General features: G+C 56.8%; 2 protein-coding genes and 1 non-coding gene across 3 annotated transcripts; all 3 read right to left on the reverse strand.

Annotated features, from left to right (window-relative positions):
- Positions 1-3,038: 3,038 nt before the first annotated feature.
- Positions 3,039-9,579, reverse strand: DAPK3 (death associated protein kinase 3). The gene is made up of 9 exons (XM_037386853.1): positions 9,518-9,579; positions 8,067-8,210; positions 6,060-6,420; positions 5,722-5,851; positions 5,526-5,574; positions 5,342-5,368; positions 5,091-5,243; positions 4,439-4,484; positions 3,039-4,225 (listed from the first exon to the last, which is right to left on the reverse strand). Exons 2-9 carry the CDS (start codon positions 8,126-8,128, stop codon positions 3,683-3,685), a joined length of 1,371 nt encoding a protein of 456 aa, XP_037242750.1. The 5' UTR covers positions 8,129-8,210; positions 9,518-9,579; the 3' UTR covers positions 3,039-3,682.
- A 135-nt stretch (positions 9,580-9,714) lies between these two features.
- Positions 9,715-18,894, reverse strand: EEF2 (eukaryotic translation elongation factor 2). Its single transcript, XM_037386861.1, has 15 exons — positions 18,767-18,894; positions 17,800-18,014; positions 16,954-17,135; positions 16,657-16,868; positions 15,644-15,822; positions 15,163-15,268; positions 14,737-14,850; positions 14,409-14,547; positions 13,774-13,969; positions 13,332-13,590; positions 12,914-13,021; positions 12,457-12,810; positions 11,390-11,572; positions 11,169-11,301; positions 9,715-10,343 (listed from the first exon to the last, which is right to left on the reverse strand). The coding sequence occupies exons 1-15, from the start codon at positions 18,767-18,769 to the stop codon at positions 10,150-10,152; spliced, it is 2,577 nt and encodes an 858-aa protein (XP_037242758.1). The 5' UTR covers positions 18,770-18,894; the 3' UTR covers positions 9,715-10,149.
- On the reverse strand, positions 15,035-15,101 carry LOC119147925. The gene has a single exon (XR_005104237.1). It is a non-coding gene; the product is annotated as a small nucleolar RNA SNORD37 (small nucleolar RNA).
- Positions 18,895-20,132: the final 1,238 nt, after the last annotated feature.

The following is a 20,132-nucleotide window of genomic DNA, read 5'->3' on the forward strand; positions in this document are numbered from 1 at the left end:
CTCGGCCTCCCTTTCTCAAAACAAAACCAACCCAGAGCAACAACCTGCTTGCCACGCTGCCCCTGGCTAGTGCCTGGCTCCATGCTAATAATAACCTCTCCCCACCGCGCTGTGCCTGGTAACTAATTGAGGTTAAATAGTGTAGTGAGCTAGGTGAGCACGCCGAGATCTGTCAACTCGCTATCAAAATACACTGGCTAAAGATAGGAAGTGCCAGCAAACTGATGTACTAAAGCACGTGCAGCGCACCACGCAGAAAAGGTTCACCATGTTAAAAGTACAAAACATCTCACGTGGGATGAGTGTGGTGATCTTTTGGGCACTAAAATAACTTGGCTGTGGTGTCAGCACAGCTCACTTCAGAAGATTTTTGGGTATGCCTTAATTAGAAACATTGTTCCAGAAAAGCAGCTGCTACAGATTAGCAAAAAGTCACCCGAAAAACCCACCAGAAAGCCTATTTCGAGGGGGTTTTTTAAACAGCCTGGTGAAGCGGCCAGAAGGAAGTCGGATCCACCACTTTGTCCTAGTGTTACACGGATATTTTCCGATTGTCTGGCCGGAACAGGGACACCACAGCCAGAAACGAGACATGAATACTGATGGCATCACCCACACTTCCACAAGCTATAAAAAGGCATATTGCCTTGCGTGCAGCACCATGCGTGCCTGGAGAGACCCACAAAACTATAATTACACTGTTACACGGCTGGGCACTCATCAATGGCAAAGCTGAGGAACGCCTGGGCCAGGGACAGCGTGCTGTGACTTGTCACCGATACCTTGTAAGTCCATTTGACATCGTTACATGGAGTGTTTCCCGCAGATTAGCCGCAGCTCTGCTCGCTGGCAGGAAGAAAGCAGCCCCGGCTCCCCAGCGGGATCTGGCATATAATTTCCATCAGGGCTTCCCCGGTGTTAACAGATAGGTTTAGCCCTCACCTGATAAGCCGGGCAAAACCATTTTACTTTCTGAAAACATATAAGGGAAAAGACATTGCACTCGCCTCAAGCCAGCCTCTAGGAAGCAAAAATTGAAGCCCAAAAAAGGCACTTTGATAATCTCTGCCCAGAGAGAATATAAAACACCCTAGGTGGCGTTAGCTCCCATTGCAGAGAGGGGAACCGAGGCAGAACATCCCAGTACATCCAATCACCAAAATCCCCTGAGGACCAGCACACCCCCTCATTTCTGAGCACCACCGTAGCTCCTACAGTGTTCAGCATTAGCCGAGTCCCTGCAGTATTTCCTCCCAGACACTTTCTCCCCAGTAAATCCTCCTCCGCGGTGAGAGGCTGGTATTTTCCCCCTTCTTTGCAGCTGTACATGGTACATGATGCAGCCTGCTGAAGTCAAGCCAATACTTTGCAAATTAAAACCCTCTAGAGCAGGTCACCCTGAGTGCAGTGTCAACAAAAACCACCCCAAATTCTGCTTATTAAAAAGGAGGAGGAGGAGGAGAAGGCAGTGCCAGCCAGGGTGAATGGCCAGCACCTTCCAAGAGCCTTGCAGAAGCATGAAACAGAAACCCGCAGCACAAGGAGCATCTGGGAAGCCTTAGCACTATGTGAACTTTGCACAGCTTGGGAACAACTGTTGCGATAGGATTTCTGTACATCCTTTCACACACTGGCTCTGGTGATGAATCAGCTCTGCAAGAGCGTATCAAATGCCCAGGACTACGGCAGAACCCACACCCCAAAGCCTCTCCCCGAACACCAGGTCCCAAGATGCAGCGCCCAGGGAGAGGGCAAAAGCCCCCAGCCCCCCAGCCAGGCTCTGGTGTCCCACACCATGTCTGGAGCCCTCGTGAGCCACAGGAGCTGCACCCTGAGGCTGTGGCACAGATCCTGCTCTGCCCTGGGATGCTGCCACCAGCCAGGTAGTCACGCCGTCACCACTGGATGCCAAGTGCCATGCCCTGGAAAAACAGGGCAGACTAAAATTATCCCCAGACCCGCGTGCCCTGCGGGTTGGGATGAAACCTACACCCCATGGGACGTCAGTGGGCAGCGGGGGCTGCCCCATGGCTGGCACAGACGGGGGCATGGGGAACGTCTCCTACATCCATCTGTGTCCATCTCATTGCTATTCCAGACCCCTGGGGAATTGCAGGGGAAGCACTGGAGTGACAAATAAAGTTTAAATTGAGCAAATCCTCTCACCCGGAGCTCAGCCAGAGGAAAACCCACCACTGCCCCTGCTGCCATGGGGGCTGGCGGGCCAGAGAGACGCCTGCCATCTGCTGGGATTTGGCTGGTGATTCCCCCAGATCAAATTCAGCTGGATTTTGGCTCCATGGCCACAGGAACGTGGGCAGCCAGAAACCCTGTGGTGCTCCAGGCAGAAAACCCTGTCCTGGACTCTCACACACGCTCTGGAGAAGGCAGCAGTTTGGGATCTTGTCATCCCTGTCTCCATCCCCAGGAGGCCAGGGGTGAGGGGAGGGGGTCCAGCACGGGCTGGACCCCAGTCCCAGCCACCAGCTGCTCTCCTGTGCATTCCAGTGATGGCAGAGCCCATCAGCCCTTCCTGGCCCAAATAATATTGAGGCCAATTCCTTATCCACTCTGTTCCCATGTGAAATGGGATCTGGCTGGTCCCCTGCAAAAGGGAGATCCTTGGGGAAAAGGGTAGGAACTCCACAGACACCCTGGGACCTTCCCCACACCCAAGGGCCTTCCTCAAGTCCCAGGGAAATCCCCAGATCCCATAGACCTTCCCCAGTTCCCAGAACCATCCCTCAGCCTTCCCTGAGCCCCCCAGATGTCTGAGGCAAGAAGGGCTGGGGGCTCCCCCAGCCTGGGAGCACCCTGCAACCCATCCCCTGAGTCCCTTCAAGCTCGCATGGACCTCACCTGCACTGGGGCTGATAAGACAAAAAAAAAAAAAGCTTTTCTCCTCCCAAATTAAGGTAATCACTCGAACAGGGGTGCAAACACCATCTGGAGGCACAGCAGAGGAGCTGTCACCCCAGAGCACATTCTCATTCCCTTCCCACCACCCATCCTCCCACTGTAGGAGCCAAGGCGGCCACCCCGGTGTATGGAAACTTTTATTTTGTTAAAAGGGGGAGCACCCGGTGGGACTGAGGGCTGGGGCAGGGAACAGCGGGGTGTGACGCCCCGGTGGGAATGAGGGATGGCCAGGGTCACCCATGGGGCTGCAGCATGTCTGGCCACATGGGAATCAGTCCTCGGTCATGGCTCACACGTGGCAGATGCTGAACTGCTGCCAGGGTTTAGAGGAGGGGTCTCCCCACCAAACCCCCGCTCCAGACAGGGTGGTGCGGCAGCTCAGAGACCCAGGCCGCAGGTGGGACAGGGAGAAGTGGTCTCCAAGCACTGCGGCAGCGAGGGGGAGAGCAAGCAGGGGGAGCATGGGGAGCATGTGGACGGCAAGCCAAGCAAGAGCTGCACGCAGGAAGCCAAAACCCAGGCAAGTGCAACTCAAGCCCCCTGAGGCAGGGGTCTCCAGGAGGCGTAAGCCCCCAGCATGCCACCATAAGCCCAGCAGAGCCTGGGGATATTTACCAAAGGCTGTCGGTGGACCGGCTCCTTGGGCGAGCAAGGGGCAGAGCCACCGAGGCCCCTTCGGCGCTGCCTGCCGCTGTGGGTCAGCCGGAGGAATCGGGAGGGACCCAACCCAGCCCCAGGGCAGCTGACCTCAGCATCGACCCAGCTAGCGGATGCTGCCGTCTCCCTCGCTGCTCTGCAGCTTCTCCCGCTCAATGGACCACACCAGCTCCTGGACAAACTTCATCTCCGAAGCCACTTGCTTGGCCAGCGCCTCATAGTGGTTCTCCAGCTTTCGGTAACGCCTCTTGAGGCTGTTGGCCACCTGCACCACGCTCTTGGTCTCCTCCTGCGCCTGCTTCTTCAGGGCCTCTGTCTTCTGCAGCTCCTGCCGGATCTGGCGGAGGTCCTGGCTGATGCTCTCATTCTCCTCTTTGTACCACGACTCCTTCTCCTCATAGATGGACAGCAGGGCTTCGATGTCCTCCTGGAAGGACTTCTTGTTCCTCTCCAGCTCTCGCAGGCTCTCCTCGGCTGCAGCCACCTCCTCCATGACCTTGGAGAAGCGCTCAAAGTTGATGTACGTGTTGTTTGGCGGCATGCTGGAGTGGGACTTGATGGTGTACTCCTTCAGACGCGTGGTCTTCAGCCGGCGGCGCTCAGGCTTCTTGCAGTTGTCTTCATTGCGGACATTCCTCCTCTTGATCACCTAGAGAGAAGGACAGCTGCAGGTGTGGGGCACAGCCGGGACAGCAGAACCCAGACAGGCTCAGCACCCCCAGCAACACGGCCACCAGCAGCACCAAACCAGCCTCACCTGGGGCTTGGAAAAGAGCAGTGGAGAGCTGCCAGTGCATCAACACCTAACCACAACCTCTTGGATGTTTGACACCCAAAAAGTGCCAATTCTTTGAGTCCTCACCTTAATCCAGGGGTGTTCCAGGCTTTGAGCAATGGTCATCCGCTTCCTGCAAAGACAGTGAGGCTGAGATTGAGGGGCAGAGGCTCTGCTGCCTCCTTCCCTGTTAAAGTCCTGGAAAAGCAGCTCAGATCCTATCACCTCTGGGGCACGGATGAGCCCAGACAAACCCCCTGTACTCAGAGGCCGCTCCAGACAGGGGCCACATCCAGCCCCCACACCCTCAGCCAGCCTCCCAGGAGCGAAGAAGAGCCCTCAGGAACCTCCCGACCCATGGCCAATCGTACGACACCACTGCTCCTGGCACAGCCCAGGCCCTGGGTGCTCCAGTCAGCCCTTGGTCCCTTCCAGACCCCGTTCCCTCCTTTTCAGCTGAGCTGCTGCACCCTCAGGGTGATCCCAGAATTCACCCCATGCCTAGGGGAAAGACTTTAGTTTCCAGATGTTTCACAACACCAAATGTTACAAGCAGCAGGAGGGAAACAGGGAGACAAATGGGATTTATAAACAAGCAGCACAACAGGGATGGGCAAAGGCCCTCTGGGCTGGCAGCAGGCAGGAGATGGGGGAGCCGCCTGTACACGGAGCGGAGTGTCAGGTAGGAGGGACCAACCCTCTCCCAGGGCAATCCCCAGCTGTGCTCCCTGTCTCTCACTTGGGGTCCTTGACGAGCAGGCGGCGGATGAAGTCCTTGGCCAGCTCACTGGTGTTGCTGAAATATTCCTCATCGAAGTCGTAGTTGACAGCAGATATGTTGGTCAGGGTCTCTTGCTTCGTTTCCCCCAGGAAGGGGGATGCTCCGCTCAGCCTGCAGCAAGAGTGGGATGACACCCCAAAAAGGCAACAGCCCAAGGCAGGGGACTCACCCTGCAGAGCCCACCTCCCCCAGACTCCCCATATACTCACAGGATGTAAGTGATGACCCCGATGCTCCTGGAAGAGAGAGGAAGATGAGGCTGAAGCCCCGCAGAGTGCTGTCAGTCCCCTCTCCCTGCACTTTCAGCAAGAGGGGAGATATGCCTGCATGACCCCGGTCCCGGGGACCAGCTGCTGGTGCCACTGGAAGGTGCTTGGAAGGGGACACACTCACCACATGTCAGCCTCCAGCCCCAGGGGTTCGTAGTTCACAATTTCTGGGGCTTTAGAAGGAAAGAGGGGAGAAAACAGGCTTAGTCTGGGGGAAAGAAGCTTGCCCCCATGGACAGCAGGGCTTTGGGCATCTCCTTAGGATTAAGCCAAAGCTTTTGGAGCCCAGAGGAGCCCCACAGGGATGCCACCAGCCTCACCTACAAACTCCGGAGTCCCAAATATATTCTTGAATTCATTCCCAGCTTCAATCTTGTGGGCGATCCCAAAGTCGATGAGTTTGATGCGAGGGTTTGGCACGTTCTTGTCCAGCAGCATGATGTTCTCCGGCTACGATGGGAGAGGAGCTGGTGTTTACCCCAACATGCCAACCCGTGGGAGCCCTGTGCTGCCCTGGGCACCTCTCCTCAGAGGACAAGACATACACCTCAAGTAGGGAGAGATCCCAGAGCCAGCCCCACCGCTCCACAGGAGCCTGGATGCTCGTCCCTGCTCCCCAGATGCCTAGCTCACAGTGTTTGCACCTCCCAGACCTCACCTTCAAGTCAAAGTGGGCAATGCGCTTGGAGTGCAGGTAGTGCACCCCGTCCAGGATCTGCTTGAGGAACTGGGTGGCCTCCTCCTCTGTCAGGGACTCCTTCTCAGCCAGGAAATCAAAGAGCTCGCCGCCTGAGACCAGCTCCAGGATCAGCACCACATCTGTCTTGTTCTCAAAGATGTCATGCAGCGTGATGATATTGGGGTGCTGGATCTCCCGCAGGATGTCCACCTCCCTCTCGATCTCCTCCCGGCTCACGCCCCGACGGCTGGATGACAGCCTACGTTTCTTGATGAATTTGGCTGCATACTCCAGACCCGTTTTCCTCTCCCGGCACTTTCGTACAATGGCAAACTGGCCGCTGCGGGATGCAGGGAGGAGGTGAGGAGAGGATTTCCCACATCACGTGTGCTAGCGTGTGCTTGGCAGCGGGGCCAGCACCAGCATGAGGATGTGGGATGCTGCATGCAGGGACACTGCGCTGCACAGGAGGACACATGGTTTCCCCCAGCACTGTCAGGAATCAGGGTCCTCCCACATGCAGCTCCCATGCTCCCAGCACGCTCCTGGGGTTTACACACCTTGGCACTGCCACAGCAGGCATGTAAACCCCAGCACTGCCTGGGATGGAGGAAAAATATTCCCCCCAGGGATGCGGCAGCTGCCGACCCTCCTTGGGCTGTTTGGGTGCTGCTGTGACTGCCTGGCGGGTGGGAAATGCCATTGTCCCTGTTTCCAGCCAAAAGCCCCCGGGCTGCTCCCAGGAGCAAACCCTGGAGCCCAGTGGCCCTTGGGGGACCATAAAGCTCCAGCGGGGAAGGGCTGAGGTGGGGAGGAAATGCCTGAACTAAGAGGAACTGGCAGTTCAAAGCATGCTTGCGTCAGGGGCCGGGGGAGGCAGGGCTCTGGGCATCGACAGGCACTTCAAGGGGCTAGGGTCTGACAATACCAGCACCACTGCTACAGCAGGATGTCGACCCTTGTCCCTCCCCATCCTGGCTGAGCCACCCACGGCCCCTCTGCCGGAATGCCCAAGTGGCCCTCAACACCCTGGGACAGGATCCATCCCAGTCCCCAGGCTTCTCCCCACTGCCCTGGCCATTGGCCATCGCCACCAGCCATCCCCACCAGCACGTGGTGATGTGCAGTCCCCGTCACTGCCCACTGTCACCAGCATCTGCACCAGCCCGGACCTAAGACTCCTTTATACATCCCGCGGATCACAGCTGTGGGCACCCACAGGCCCCCCAGGGCAGGGACCAGCCTTGCCCAGGTGAGAGCCGACCCCCAGACACCACATCCATCCTCAAGGCTCACACCAGACCACAGCTACAGCGCAGCCCCAAAGGGGAAGCAGACCTGGAACAAGGCCCTGGAAAGCCCTCTTAAAAAAAAAAGGATAAAGCCACCCAAAAGGTTTCTGCTGTACAATTACTTCCCAGTGCCCAAGGAGGAGCACCCCCAGGGACCCATGGTGGCAGCAGACCCCAAGTCCCAGCCATGCCGGCATGGGGCTGGCACGGCAAGGCAGCGCTGGAGGATCCAAACCCAGCCCACACTCCCCCCACTGCCACTGCCTTTGCATCCCGGATGATTAAATCCCATCTGCATGCAGTGATTCACCCCCACATCTGTCCCGCAGGCGCAGAGCCAGGCTGCAGCGACCGGGAAGGGCCGGAAGCCACCAGCACAGGCCCGGCAGCCCTGGCCAAACCCAGACAGGACGGGAGCTCCGCAGGGAGCTGCTAGGCCTGCCCAGATATAGAAGTGAGCTTAATGTTAATTAATGACTTCTCTTTTTTAAATAAATAGCTGCCAGAGGTACCTGGCTCTCAGCACAGCCCCCAGCCCCACTGCCTGCAGGTAGCACAGCTGTGGCACAGGGGATGCCACCGGCATGGGAATACCACGGGGGCTGCAGCAGCCGGATGAAGCTGCTGGCCCAGTGCTCGGGGAGGGGGTGTAGCCACAGAAGCCCCCCAGAGAGCGTGGCGGGATGTCACTCACCTGCCCAGCTCTTCCCCCATCTCATAGAAGTCCTCCACGCTCTCCTGCCGGAAGGTGGACATAGCTGCGGGGCCCTTGTGGAGCTGCAGCCGCTCCGACCCTGTAAGCGGAGGAGGACGCTGGGGAGCAGCCAGCGATCAGCACCTGCGGCACCAGAAAAGGGGGTTTATGCCCCGGGAGCTGCACACCAACAGCAGCACAGCTCGGGGCTAGGATGTGGCACAGGGACCCTCTCCCCACAGGGGGACACAGCAGGGAGCCCCAGAGCAGTGCAGCCCCTTGGGTGCTGTGCCGTGGGGCAGCTGGGGCTGAGCTGCAGATTCATCCTGGGGCTGCCCCCCAGCCTCATCATGCCCCAAGGCCCATGGGAAGCCCCTGCCCACCCCAGCCCCAGTGGTGATGTCCTGGGGGGAGAGAGGAAGGAACAAGGGTGGTGGCTGCATGGGCCCCATGGCTGTGGGCCCCACGGCTGTGGGCCACGCTCAATCCCAAACCTCTTGGCGCTGCACCCAGTGACACCAGACTGGTAGAGGGACCCCTGACCCAGCCAGCAGCATCCTGCTGCCCCATCCCAATCCCCCACAGCCCTTTCCTGCCCAACACCCCGTCCCTGCCCCATAGCCCCCAACTCCACAGCCCACTCATCCCAATCCCCCACTGCTCCTCCCTGTCCCACATTCCCCAAATCCCAGCCCCCCTAATCCCTCACAGCCTCTTCCTGCCCCACAGCCTCTCCCTGCCCTATAGCCCCCAAACTCCGATCCCCCACAGCCCCTCCCTGCCCCATAGCCCCCAATCCCTCATAGCCCACCACCCCAATCATCCATAGCCCCTCCCTGCCCCACAGCCCCCAAAACCCCAGCCCCCCTGATCCCTCACAGCCCCTCCCTGCCCACATCCCCCCCACCGATCACCCATAGCCCCTCCCCGCCCCACAGCCCCCAAACCCCCAGCCTCTCACACACAGACCCTCCCTGCCCCACAGGCACCAGCCCCCCCCAGTCCCTCATAGCCCACCCACCATCACCCATAGCCTCTCCCTGCCTCACAGCCCCCAAAACCCCAGCCCCCCAGATCCCTCACAGCCCCCCAATCCCTCACAGACCCTCCCTGCCCCACAGCTCCCAAACCCCCAGCCCCTCACCACCCCTCCCTGCCCCACACCCTCAATCCCTCACAGCCCCCCCGATCACCCATAGCCCCTCCCTGCCCCACAGTCCCCAAACCTCCAGCCCCCCTGATCCCTCACAGCCCCTCCCCGCCCCACAGCCCCCAAACCCCCAGCCCTTCACAGCCCCTCCCTGCCCTACAGGCCTCAACGCGCCCCTCATCCCTCCCAGCCCCATCCCACCCCTCACACACCCCCAAAATTCAAACCGCCGCCCCTCTCCCATTCCCAGAGCCCCCCAGACCCCCCTCCCTGCCCCACAACCCCGGCCCCACGGCCCCACCTGGGCCGCCGCCGCCCGCGTCGCCGCATTCCAGCACTGCCGCTGGCCCCGCCCACTCGCCGCACGATGCCCCGCCCCCAGGCGGAGCCGGGGATTGGCTGGCGGGGCTGACACTCCTCCCACACGTAACGCGCCGAGCCCACCCCCCCCGCCAGGGGGCGCCCGACTTCCCGGCAAAGCACCGCAACGTACACCCATCACCATTATCCGATTTTATTAATTCCAGTGGCACTAATACAGGCGGCGATGGTCACGACGGACAGTCACACTGTAGACGGGCATCTCCCCCCCCCTCCCCGTTTTGCATCGATTTACCCCATCTGGGGACAAACGGAGGAGCATGTCCCCTCCCCTGACCTTCTGCATTAACGCTTTTGAGTCAAATAAATACAGAATTGGGCAAGTCTAGTGGAAATGTTTTAGTTACAATGGCAAAGATGAGTCATGTGCAACACAGAAACCTATAAGGCTTTTTTTTTTTTTTCCTCCTCTCCTCATTTAAAGTCTCAAATTGCTATGAAACTGATTAACAATGCAAAGAGATGGTGGGCACGGGCATCTACCCCTTTGCACGGGCATTAACGCTAATTAATTAATCTTTTTCTCCCTCCCCCAGAGTCCAAGGTGTTTAATTAGAGTTTGTCAAGGAAGTTGTCAAGGGCAGGGATGCCTTCCTTCAGCCCTTTGCGCTTGCGGGTCTCAGCCACCACCTGGCAAGGACGGCTGGTGCTGTCAAAGGGATCCCCAGGCAGGATCTGCCAGTGGTCGAAGACACACTGGGGGAAAGCCTGGCCCCCCGTGTTGGACCTCAAATCCGCTGTGAAACCTGTGAGGAAGAAGAGAGGGGGTGAGGGGGATGGGGAACAGGCATCGTTCAGCATCACCACCCGCTGATCCCACACCCCATGGCGCTGCTGGCACAGGTAAGGCAGAGGAAGCCAGAGCAGATGCCGACACCAGTGCAGCTCTCCATGGGATGGCCGGGGAGCTGGGGCCAGAGAAGCCCCATGGCAGCCTCCCAGGGGGCTGCTAGAAGAAGGGGGGCAGCCTTCAGGCAACGGGGCAAGGTCATGGTTTTAAACAAGAGGGGAGATTCACACTAGACAAGGGAAACTTTTTTATGCCAAGGGTGCTGAAGCACAGGTTGCGCTGAGATGGTGGATGCCCCATCCCTGGATGTGTTCAAGGTCAGGCTGGACGGGGCTCAGAGCAACCTGATCCCACCGAAGATGTCCCTGCTCATGGCAAGGGGATTGCACTAGATTGCACTTTGAAGGTCCCTTCCAACACACAGCATTCTGTGACACCACTATCTCCTCCCAGGTAAGAAGAGACAAGACAAGAGGAAACGGCCTCAAGTTGTGCTGGGGGAGGTTTAGGTTGGTGTTAGGAATAACTTCTTCATCAAAAGGATGTCAAGCACTGGAACAGGCTGCACAGGGAGGCAGTGGAGTCACCGTCCCTGGAGGTATTCAGAAGATGTGTGGACATGGTTTAGTGATAGCCCTGGCAGTGGCAAGTTCACAGTTGGACTCTAAGGGTCTTTTCCAACCTAAATGATTCTATGACTCCACAATTGTTGTGGTCAAACAGCTGGACCAAAAGTATCTCCCTCCCAGGAGCTGCACAGGCCCAGGACCAGCACACTCACCGAAGGACTCATTGACAGGCAGGTAGGCCTTGACCACGAACATGGGGGTGCCAGCCACCTGGGTCTCCTCAAACACATGGCCACGCTTCCTGTTCAGCACACCATAGATACCACCGACCACCTGCTCGGGGCACTGCAAAGAGAGAGGTGTCAGGACCACAAACCACCCTGCTCACATCTTCCTCAACCAGGATCTTCTGGGCTGAGCAGAGGTTCCTCACCTGGATTTCCACAAGATAGATGGGCTCCATGAGCCTGGGCTGAGCAGTGAGCACACAGGCATACAGGCATCTCCTAGCAGTGGGAATGATCTGCCCACCTCCACGGTGGATGGCATCAGCATGCAGGGTGACATCATGCACATCAAAACGCACAGCACGCATGTTCTCCTCACACAGGACCCCCTGGAAAACCAGAGCAGAGCATCAGTCAACACCATGTTGGAAGACAGCTGGCATTCCCTACCAGAAGGCTCTGGTTGTCCCTTGGAAACAGGTCACCAAGACCACACCTGGCACACCAAGGAGCCATTGGCACATCACTTCCTTGTCCAAGACCTACAAGTCAGCTATTCCTGCCTGCCATCACCACTGCAGCTCCTCAGAGAAGGCTTCACACACTGAAACCATTCGTACCAGCATCTCCACGCAACAGCCCCAAGGTTCATGTCAACAGAAGCCCTGACACATTTGTGAAGCTGCAACCCCAGCATTAGGCCAGGAAAAGTAGTTTTTCCACATTACTGGGACAAAAAGAAGAACTTGTTCACATGTATCTTCTTGAGACTGAAACTAACTTACAAAAACCCCCTCTCCTGTTGTTGTTCCCAGTCTGTCACCTTGTTATTCTGGAGTCACCTCCTGTCTAGCCCTGACAAAAAAATATTTGGTAAATAAGGCCAGATCTTTGCCGAGGCTCTCAAAGTACCTTTTCTTTTGATGCCAGCTGTATTATTCATCTTAATAGTTCCTGTCCCTGCTGCTGCATTTTGCTCTCTGAGAACTCTTTTTAAATTTTAAGTACATGCTGCCATGAGTTTCTCTGCAGTCCTGGGCGAAAGTTTTTTGTCTTGAGGTGGAGCATCTAAACTGATACATCTTCACTCCAGCTGTCACTGAGTTTAATTTATCCTAAAAGATACTTCTGAGTTATAAATGTTGCACTGTGTGACAGTTGTTCTGAAATGTCTTTGAGAAAAGGCATGCAGCAGCCCTTGATGACACTGCACACTGCCCATCGCGCAGTGATCCCAGCTGCACCATGACTGGAGCCAGGTGCTGCCCCTTACCTCCTTCGTCGCCCACTGGAAGCCGGCCACCACGCTGTCCTTGATCTCATTCAGGTACTGCACTCCCTTGGTGATGTCGGTCAGGATGTTGGGGCCAGTGCCATCGGGACCAAAGCACCAGATTTTCCTGGCTTCAGTGACATCCCACTCGTACTTCTCAGCCAGGTACCGAGCTCGCTGCTTCAGCTCCTGGCGGGCAGAGACCTCACCCTTGTCAATGTCTTCGGCCAAGCCGTCTGGGAAGGGCCGGGCCTTCATGTACAGCCTGTTGTGTTTGTTGGGGGACTTGGAAAGGCACATCACATTGGATTCCTCGCTGACAGTCTCACGGTAGGACACAACAGGATCTGATTTCTGCAGTGACAGAGCAGAGAGGCGTAAGCCACCAACCAAAAGGCAGCTCACCAGGACGGCCGCTCAGAGCTCATCAACAGCTCTGCCACTGCAGGCCCTCTACCTTAATAGGAATGCATGCATGGTCCTCTTCCAGATCCTTCAGACAGATCTCCAAGTGCAGCTCCCCAGCACCAGCAATGATGTGCTCCCCAGACTCCTCAATGATGCACTGAAAAGACCATTTACACAGCAGGTGAAGCTTGGCTGCAATGCAGCGAAAGCTCTTGCACATAAAACACTAGCGACTGTCTCTGATTCTTGTCTTTGACTCATAGAGCTTACTTTTAGATGATTTCTCCACCAATCTGGGGTGAGTCAGTACCAACCCCAAGCACTCCTCACTCTGGTGGGACTGGGAGCAATACTTAATTCAAGACTATTCTGCCAGCATCCCCAGTGCAATCATGACCAAGGCAGAAGCCTCCTGTGCCAGCAGGACCAGGATTCCTCCTGTCCCCAAAACCATTCTGGACATTCACCTGCACCATAGGGTCAGACTTGGCAAGACGCTTCAGTCCCTCTACCAACTTGGGCAGGTCAGCTGGGTTCTTGGCTTCCACAGCCACACGTACAACGGGGCTGACACTGAACTTCATGACTCTCATGTTGTGAGCATGCTCAAAGGTGGTGATGGTTCCAGTCTTCACAAGGAACTGGTCAACACCAACCAGACCAACAATGTTTCCACAAGGCACGTCCTCAATGGGTTCAACATAGCGGCCCATCATGAGAATGGTCCTGGTGAAAGAAAGCTGTTTTAAGGACGTTTGGAAGAGGAGGTCCCACCAGGCAGTATCCTGGAGTTCAGCAGCAGACCTGAAGCCCACAGCCAAGCTCCCTGTCTGGCCTCAGATAAGAGATCCAAGAAGAGTACCAGAACCACAAACGTGAAGCACAGAGCACACCCTGGCTGGGACTGACCTTTGAATTGGCTTCAGGTACAGATCCTCCTTCTTGCCAGGTGTGTAGTTTGGTCCCATGATTCTGACTTTCAAGCCAGTTGAGACCAGACCAGAAAAGACACGTCCAAAAGCGTAGAAACGTCCCTTGTCAGAGGTTGGCACCATTTTAGAGATGTACATCATCAGGGGGCCTTTGGGGTCACAGTTCTTAATACCTGGCAGGAAGGGGAGAAATCAACTTAGTTCAGTATTACTTCTAGCATCTGGCATGCATGCCCTGTCCCCCCACCCACTCCCAAATCCCCACGCGAGACCTGCAGCCACACTATCTTCCCATCCTGCTGTTGACTTCTGTCCAGACTGCTGGCCAGCACAGAGACAAAGATCACATCACTAAGAGATGTTTTAAACAAATGCAGGCTTAGCCTGAGCCTTTGGCATACACCCTGGCTACTCTCCAGTTACTTAACTAGCTCAGTCCTCCGGAGTAAAGCTGCGAGGTAGTAAGTTTGTTTGATCCATAGCAGCAACAGACTCAAGAACTACAGCAGCTTCCAAGCTGTGTACTTGGAGAATGAGGTGGCTACACGCATGCTGGAGCGCTGAGCACTTATGGGAAGAGACACCTGGCAGCAAAGCAGCAGCTCATCATACCTATGGCAGCCTCATCATCAGGGGGTCCCTCGTAGAGCAGCTCACAGCGGTACTTCTGGGCTGTGACGGGAGAAGGCAGGTGAATAGTGATCATCTGCAGCAGGGCATCTCCGGCAGGCAGCCACCGCCTCATCACGGCCTGAGCAGAAATCACAGGAGTAAGACCCAATCAGATCATTCACGGCCTGGCAGTTAACCTGCCTGTGCTCCCCCAACATCCCAGCAGCACCCTCCTACCCAAGCAGGTTTTGTAGCTGCTTAGTAAGCTCGCAGTTAGAGCAGTACAACTACTCGCCTCCTACCCACAGGCGATTCAGACCAATCTCACCTTCAGCAGGGGTTTGCCCTCTTTGTCCTTATCTTCACTGTCAAGTTTGATGTCCAGTTTCTCAATCAGTTTAGCCGCCTCCTCTTTCTTGAAGTTCATGATTGCATCGAAAACCTGGAAAAGCAGCAGCAGGTATGAATGTTACCAGTGACCCAGTTTGAAGCAGCAGCACAAATGTCTCTAAGGAGAATCTCTGTTCTGGTTCATCATGCTGCTGAATCCATTTCAAGGCTCAGACACATACTTGCCTGCACAGTATTTACTACCAGCCTCCCTGCCTGCACCGAGTAACAAGATGTGTCAGATACTTAAATTTCTTCAGTCAGACGAGTCAGGTCAAAGTGAAGAAATTTTCCATCATCACACACCATAACCAAACCACAGAGCATAAAGGAACCAGCCACAGCTGAACACCAAGGAACTCACCTTGAAGATGGGGTCAAGGATGAGCTGGCAGAAGGTCCTGGGTAGCTTCTTTCCATCAGGGCTGGTAGCAGATTTGCTGAACTTGCCAGTAGCAGGATCAAAATATCTGGAGAAAGAATCAAGTCAGATAAGTATAAATGCCCAGCTCAGCTACAGAAGCGTGGCTTGTTCTACTTCCTCAGGCCAGAGAAAAGAGCTGATGAGTAACAACCATCTTCATGCTTTTCCCCATCACTCTCAGGTTTTCAGAACTCACCAAAACACATTTAACTCATGTTGCCAACTCACCACCCCCTCCCCATTTATCTGTTTCCCATACTGCAAAGATTTCATAGGAAGCGGTTCTTTTGCTAGCACATGCACCAAGACACTGAGACAAGTGACACAGCCACATCCCCCCTCCTTAACCATCTTCTACAGCATCATGTCGCAGCAACACAGGGCTGATGTGGAATTAAGATCAACAGCCAAGATTCCTCACCTGTCTCCCCACAACTTCTTCATCATGTCTTCTACTTTCTTGGCACGCTCAGATGGATTCAGCTGGGCATCACCCTTGGCAGCAAACTTCGCAACATACATTTCAGCAAACTGTTTCAGAGTGAAAGCCCAGCCATGCAGGCCAGAACCAAAGCCGACTGTACCAAGCACCGGATCAATCTGAAAGGAAACAAACATGAGAGCCGGGTTATAGATGAAGAGCCACAGCTCTTACAGCCACGGAGCATTAAAAGCAGTCAGCCTACTGCATCCCAAACACCACCACCCAAGTACAAAAAGTTTGAAAATGGAGCTTCAGGACTATGTGACTCTTGCACGAGTTCTGTGACAGCAGTCATCTCTGAGGTCCAGGGACAGCCTGGCCCACACCCATCATTTTAGCCCTGTACCACAGAACTGGACTGGTTTTTCTTCACTTCAACCAGCTACGCACTCAGATAGCTCAGCAACCACTTTGGTTTGTGCACAGGTAACATTCCCATCCTTCACAGGAAGGCTCAGCAATACATGAAAGCCTGCAGCACTCAGGAGAGTGCTCAATGGGAACAAAGCGCAAGCTTTTTGTCAGAGCCTCCAGCCAACAGCATCACTCGCTACCCAGGAACCCAGCAGGGAGCAGTGCTCGGAGCGTGGGGACTGGCAAACACCTACTGGCCTTCCACTGCAGAAGGCAGCTGGGGGGGGATGCTGTGCAGGAGCCTAGGATCTCACACCACCCAACATCACAGATATTATACAGGCAAGAAGGTGTCCTATGAAACAGCACCCTTCGTAAAGGAAGAAAACATCGTTGTATTTATAGCCTCTACTTGCTAGAGCCTTGAACAGATGACATTGGAGGAAAGCTAGCAAGAGCTCCAAACCAGCACAAGCATCTTCATCATTCTGCTCTTGCTTCTCCGCTTGAAACAGGAAAGAACAACCACGGAGACAACTGCTCTCTCTCACTAAAGGAGATTATTTCAAACACAGCATTCACAGCCTCCCACCTACCATGATATTTCCCATGGGGCCACTTTCTCCTTCTCCATATGTGGAGATAATAACGTTCACATTTTCCACTATGCGCTGGAAGGTCTGGTACAGCTCTTCTGGCTCCAGCTGCAGCTCCAGCAGCGCTCGGTCCATTTTGTTCATCATCAGGACAGGCTTGATCCTCTCAGCAATGGCCTGACGCAGCACAGTCTCTGTCTGCACGCACACGCCTGCCAAACACAGGGGAATTAGTTATCCTTGTCTTCAAACTCGCCCAACATACACTCCAGTTTTATATGGCTGCAAAAACCTTACCAGAGACACAATCTACAACAACCAGGGCACCATCAGTGACACGAAGAGCAGCAGTGACCTCTGATGAAAAGTCCACGTGCCCAGGAGAGTCAATCAGGTTGATCAAGAAGCCAGAACCATCCTTGCTCTGCTTGATGAAGGCCAAATCATTTTCAGAAAGCTCATAAAATAGGGAAATAGCTCTGAAATAAAAGAAAAACTACTAAAATTATTATTTACGTTACCCCTCCCCAGTGCTTAGAAGCATCCTTTTATCCCACACAGATGGCTGCCCCTGGGCTTAAGGATTTCCTGAAGTATATTCCTGGGAGGCCAGTGTGGGAGATAACCAGGAGTGCAGGCTAAGAACAGCCCTTCCTATGCTCTTCTGAACCCATGCAATTAGAAGTGCCCACACAGGATTCCACTTCTTTCAACCAAGGATTTCCGCTTTTCCTACCAGGCCCAACCGCCTCTCATCCCTCTTCACGTCCCTCAGGGTCCTCAAACCACCCGTGGTAACACAGCTGCCAACATTGCCAGAGACAATCTCCACGCCACATCAGCAGGACTCTGGCAGACACCCGCCACATCCAGCGGTCCCAGTGCTAAAACAGAAGACTGAAGCTCCCAGCTGCACATCTGTTTCCCAGTGGCCACCAAGGTAGTGCTCTATGAAGCCAATCAATACTTGCTCTTCCATTTAAGCAATCCTCACAAACAAGAGAGGAGCTTCTGAACTAGACTAAAGAAAGCCTGACGCCGTCTTCCTTCACCTTGCAACCAAACCAGTGGAAGACTCAAAGCCCCCCCTGCGCTCAGACCATGCAGCAGGAACACTGGGGTGCCTGAAGGGAGGAAACTCACGTTGATTTGATGGTGATGCACCGTTCCTGCTCATCCTTCCTTGTGTCGGTGAAACGGGTCTCCCCCGCACGGGCAGAAGCAATGATACCAGCTTTGCATACCAGAGAATCAGTCAAGGTTGATTTGCCGTGATCAACGTGGGCAATCACAGACATGTTTCTGATGTTGGCCTTTTTGTCCATGATGGCCCGTATCTGGTCTACTGTGAAGTTCACCTTGAAGAATGAAAGGGGGGGGGAAGGAAAAACAGGGTATGAGAAAGGGCTTTGGTAGCTCTAAGAAGCCCAACCAACACCACAAATACCTGCCATCGCCACACTGACACCAGTTCTGCCCATGCAGCCCATGTCACAAGACAACCCACAGTAAGGGTACGGCAGACAGCGGCGCTGCAAGCAGAGGGACCTGGGGTTGCAGCACAAGCCCCCAGCGCGCTCCTCCTCCACCCCAACGTCCTACAAACCGCGGAACGCTGCCTTGAGCCCAGCTCTCCCGAAAAGCGAGCCCCCTCCAGGCGCTGCGCCGCGGCGGGCGGTGACAGCCAGGTACGGCCGTGCCACTGTCTCCGCCTGGGCCGCAGCGTTACATAAGGCACCCGCCGGCCGCTGCAAGGCCCCGTCCCCAGCGCCAACACCGCCCCGGTGCCACATCACGGCTGCTCGCTACCCCCCCGCCGGCCAGGCGGCGTGCCGCCAGGCCCCACCAGCACCGGGAGGAGAGGACCCGCCTGGGACATGGCGCAGGCCCCCAAGCCCACTCCCCAGCCGGGCAAAGGCCTTGAACCCCCCGGGGACACTCCTCCCTCCCCCCGCGGCACGCTGGCCAGCCCCACCCCTCTCCCCTCAGCAGCGGCCAAGCCCGGCCCGCCAGGCCCCCGCCACCGCCCCCCGGCGAGCCATCCCCGACAGTGTGGCGAGCACAGGGCCCGCTCAGCCCCCCAAGGCAGCGGCAAGACGCAGGGCCTCACCATGGTGGCGGATGGCGGTGGATTCTCCGGGGCGGGGGGGTTACAGCAATGGCGGCGGCGGCAGCCCTGTCTCGCTGGCGAGCGCAGAGCGGGCGGAAGAGAACGCTGACGTCAACCGCCCCCTTCTTATACGCCGGCGCCGGCCGGGGGGCGGAACCTGCGCAACCAGTGGCCAATGCGCATGCGCTGCCTCGCCTCTCTGGTCCGCAGCGGCTAGTAGACTCTATGGTTGCGAAGCTATTCCGCCGAGGCGGGACCACGTGGCCGCTGACTGGGGCTGCACCGGGGCCTGCGGGCAGCTGGGGACGGCGGCTCCCGCGCCGCCCCGCCGTGGCTTAGCTCGGGCCGCAGCGCGGGGGAAGGTCCTTCCTCCCACCCGCTGCCGGTAACTCGGCTGGGAACCGGCTCGGAGGGACCGGGGTCGGTACAGTCGCTGAGGACGGTGATCCCCGGGGCGGCGGCGCTGCCAGAGCGATGAGAGTCCCCGCCGCCGGCCCCAGCAGAGCCCAGGAGGCGGTAGGGCAGAGCCCGATGTCAGCCGCGGCCCGAGCACCTGTACCGACCACCGTCGGATCCTGCCAACGCCGCTCGGGCACCGCCGCTGCCCGGTACGCCCGGTGCCCCCTGCCCGCCCCGATCCCGCAGGGTCCCCGCGTTGCGCATGCGCCGGCCGGCGCGGCCGTAAGAGGGGCGTCGGCACTGCAGCGCCCCCTGCTGGTCGGGAGGAGCGCGGCGGGGGCCCCGGCGGGGAGTGTACCGGGGTAAGGAGCACCCGCGGAACCCCGCACCCTGCTGCGGGCTGCCGGCCCCGGGCTGCTCCCGGGCAGAGGGCCGTCATACAGCGACAGAACTCGGGCAACGATGTGTCCCTGCCTGCCCTCATCGCCCCCGTACCACATCTCGGGGGTCCCGGGGGGGTCCCGGGGTGGCCGCACGGTGCTGCTCCGCACACGGGGCCTCATCCTGCAGCCCCGGACTGTGCTGCTGGGTCCCTCTGGGGAGCCCAGCGGCCCACCTGCTCCTTGGGCCACAGCGTGGTTCTTCGTGCCGCAGCAGGGCAGAGACCAGGATAATCCTGCCGAAGGGCACGGAATGGCTGTGCCAGGCCAAGGAAGACCCCACACGCGATTTCAGGATGGTTTCTTCCAACCCAGCGTGGGAAGGAAGGGCCAGACTCCTGTCCAATTGTCCCAGCAAGTTGGGAATCTCAAGCTCTGTGCGGTGAATAGCATTACCAGAGTTAGGAACAGGTCAAAGGGAGGTTATGCGCAAGGACAGAGGGACCCCAGATAGGAGGAATGTAACCTCCATCTCCACAGCATAAATATTTTGCTGGTTTTTCCTTCTTTTCAGCACCGCAGGAGGC

The sequence above is a fragment of the Falco rusticolus genome, chromosome 4 (genome assembly GCF_015220075.1).
Source record: "Falco rusticolus isolate bFalRus1 chromosome 4, bFalRus1.pri, whole genome shotgun sequence".
NCBI classification, from domain to species: Eukaryota; Metazoa; Chordata; class Aves; order Falconiformes; family Falconidae; genus Falco; species Falco rusticolus.

What these genes read in the sequence shown, in the direction of transcription:
- DAPK3 (XM_037386853.1), bottom strand. Translation starts at nt 8,128, where the DNA reads ATGTCCACCTTCCGGCAGGAGAGCGTGGAGGACTTCTATGAGATGGGG. An exon ending in TTGCCCACTTTGACTTGAAG is followed by an intron (nt 5,852 to 6,059) that starts GTGAGGTCTGGG and finishes CTCCCATCGTAG; the next exon opens with CCGGAGAACATCATGCTGCT. An exon ending in GGGGTCATCACTTACATCCT is followed by an intron (nt 5,244 to 5,341) that starts GTGAGTATATGG and finishes CTCTTGCTGCAG; the next exon opens with GCTGAGCGGAGCATCCCCCT.
- EEF2 (XM_037386861.1), bottom strand. An exon ending in TGCATCACCATCAAATCAAC is followed by an intron (nt 17,136 to 17,799) that starts GTGAGTTTCCTC and finishes CTTTTATTTCAG; the next exon opens with AGCTATTTCCCTATTTTATG. An exon ending in TGATGATGAGGCTGCCATAG is followed by an intron (nt 13,970 to 14,408) that starts GTATGATGAGCT and finishes CCTTCCTGCCAG; the next exon opens with GTATTAAGAACTGTGACCCC.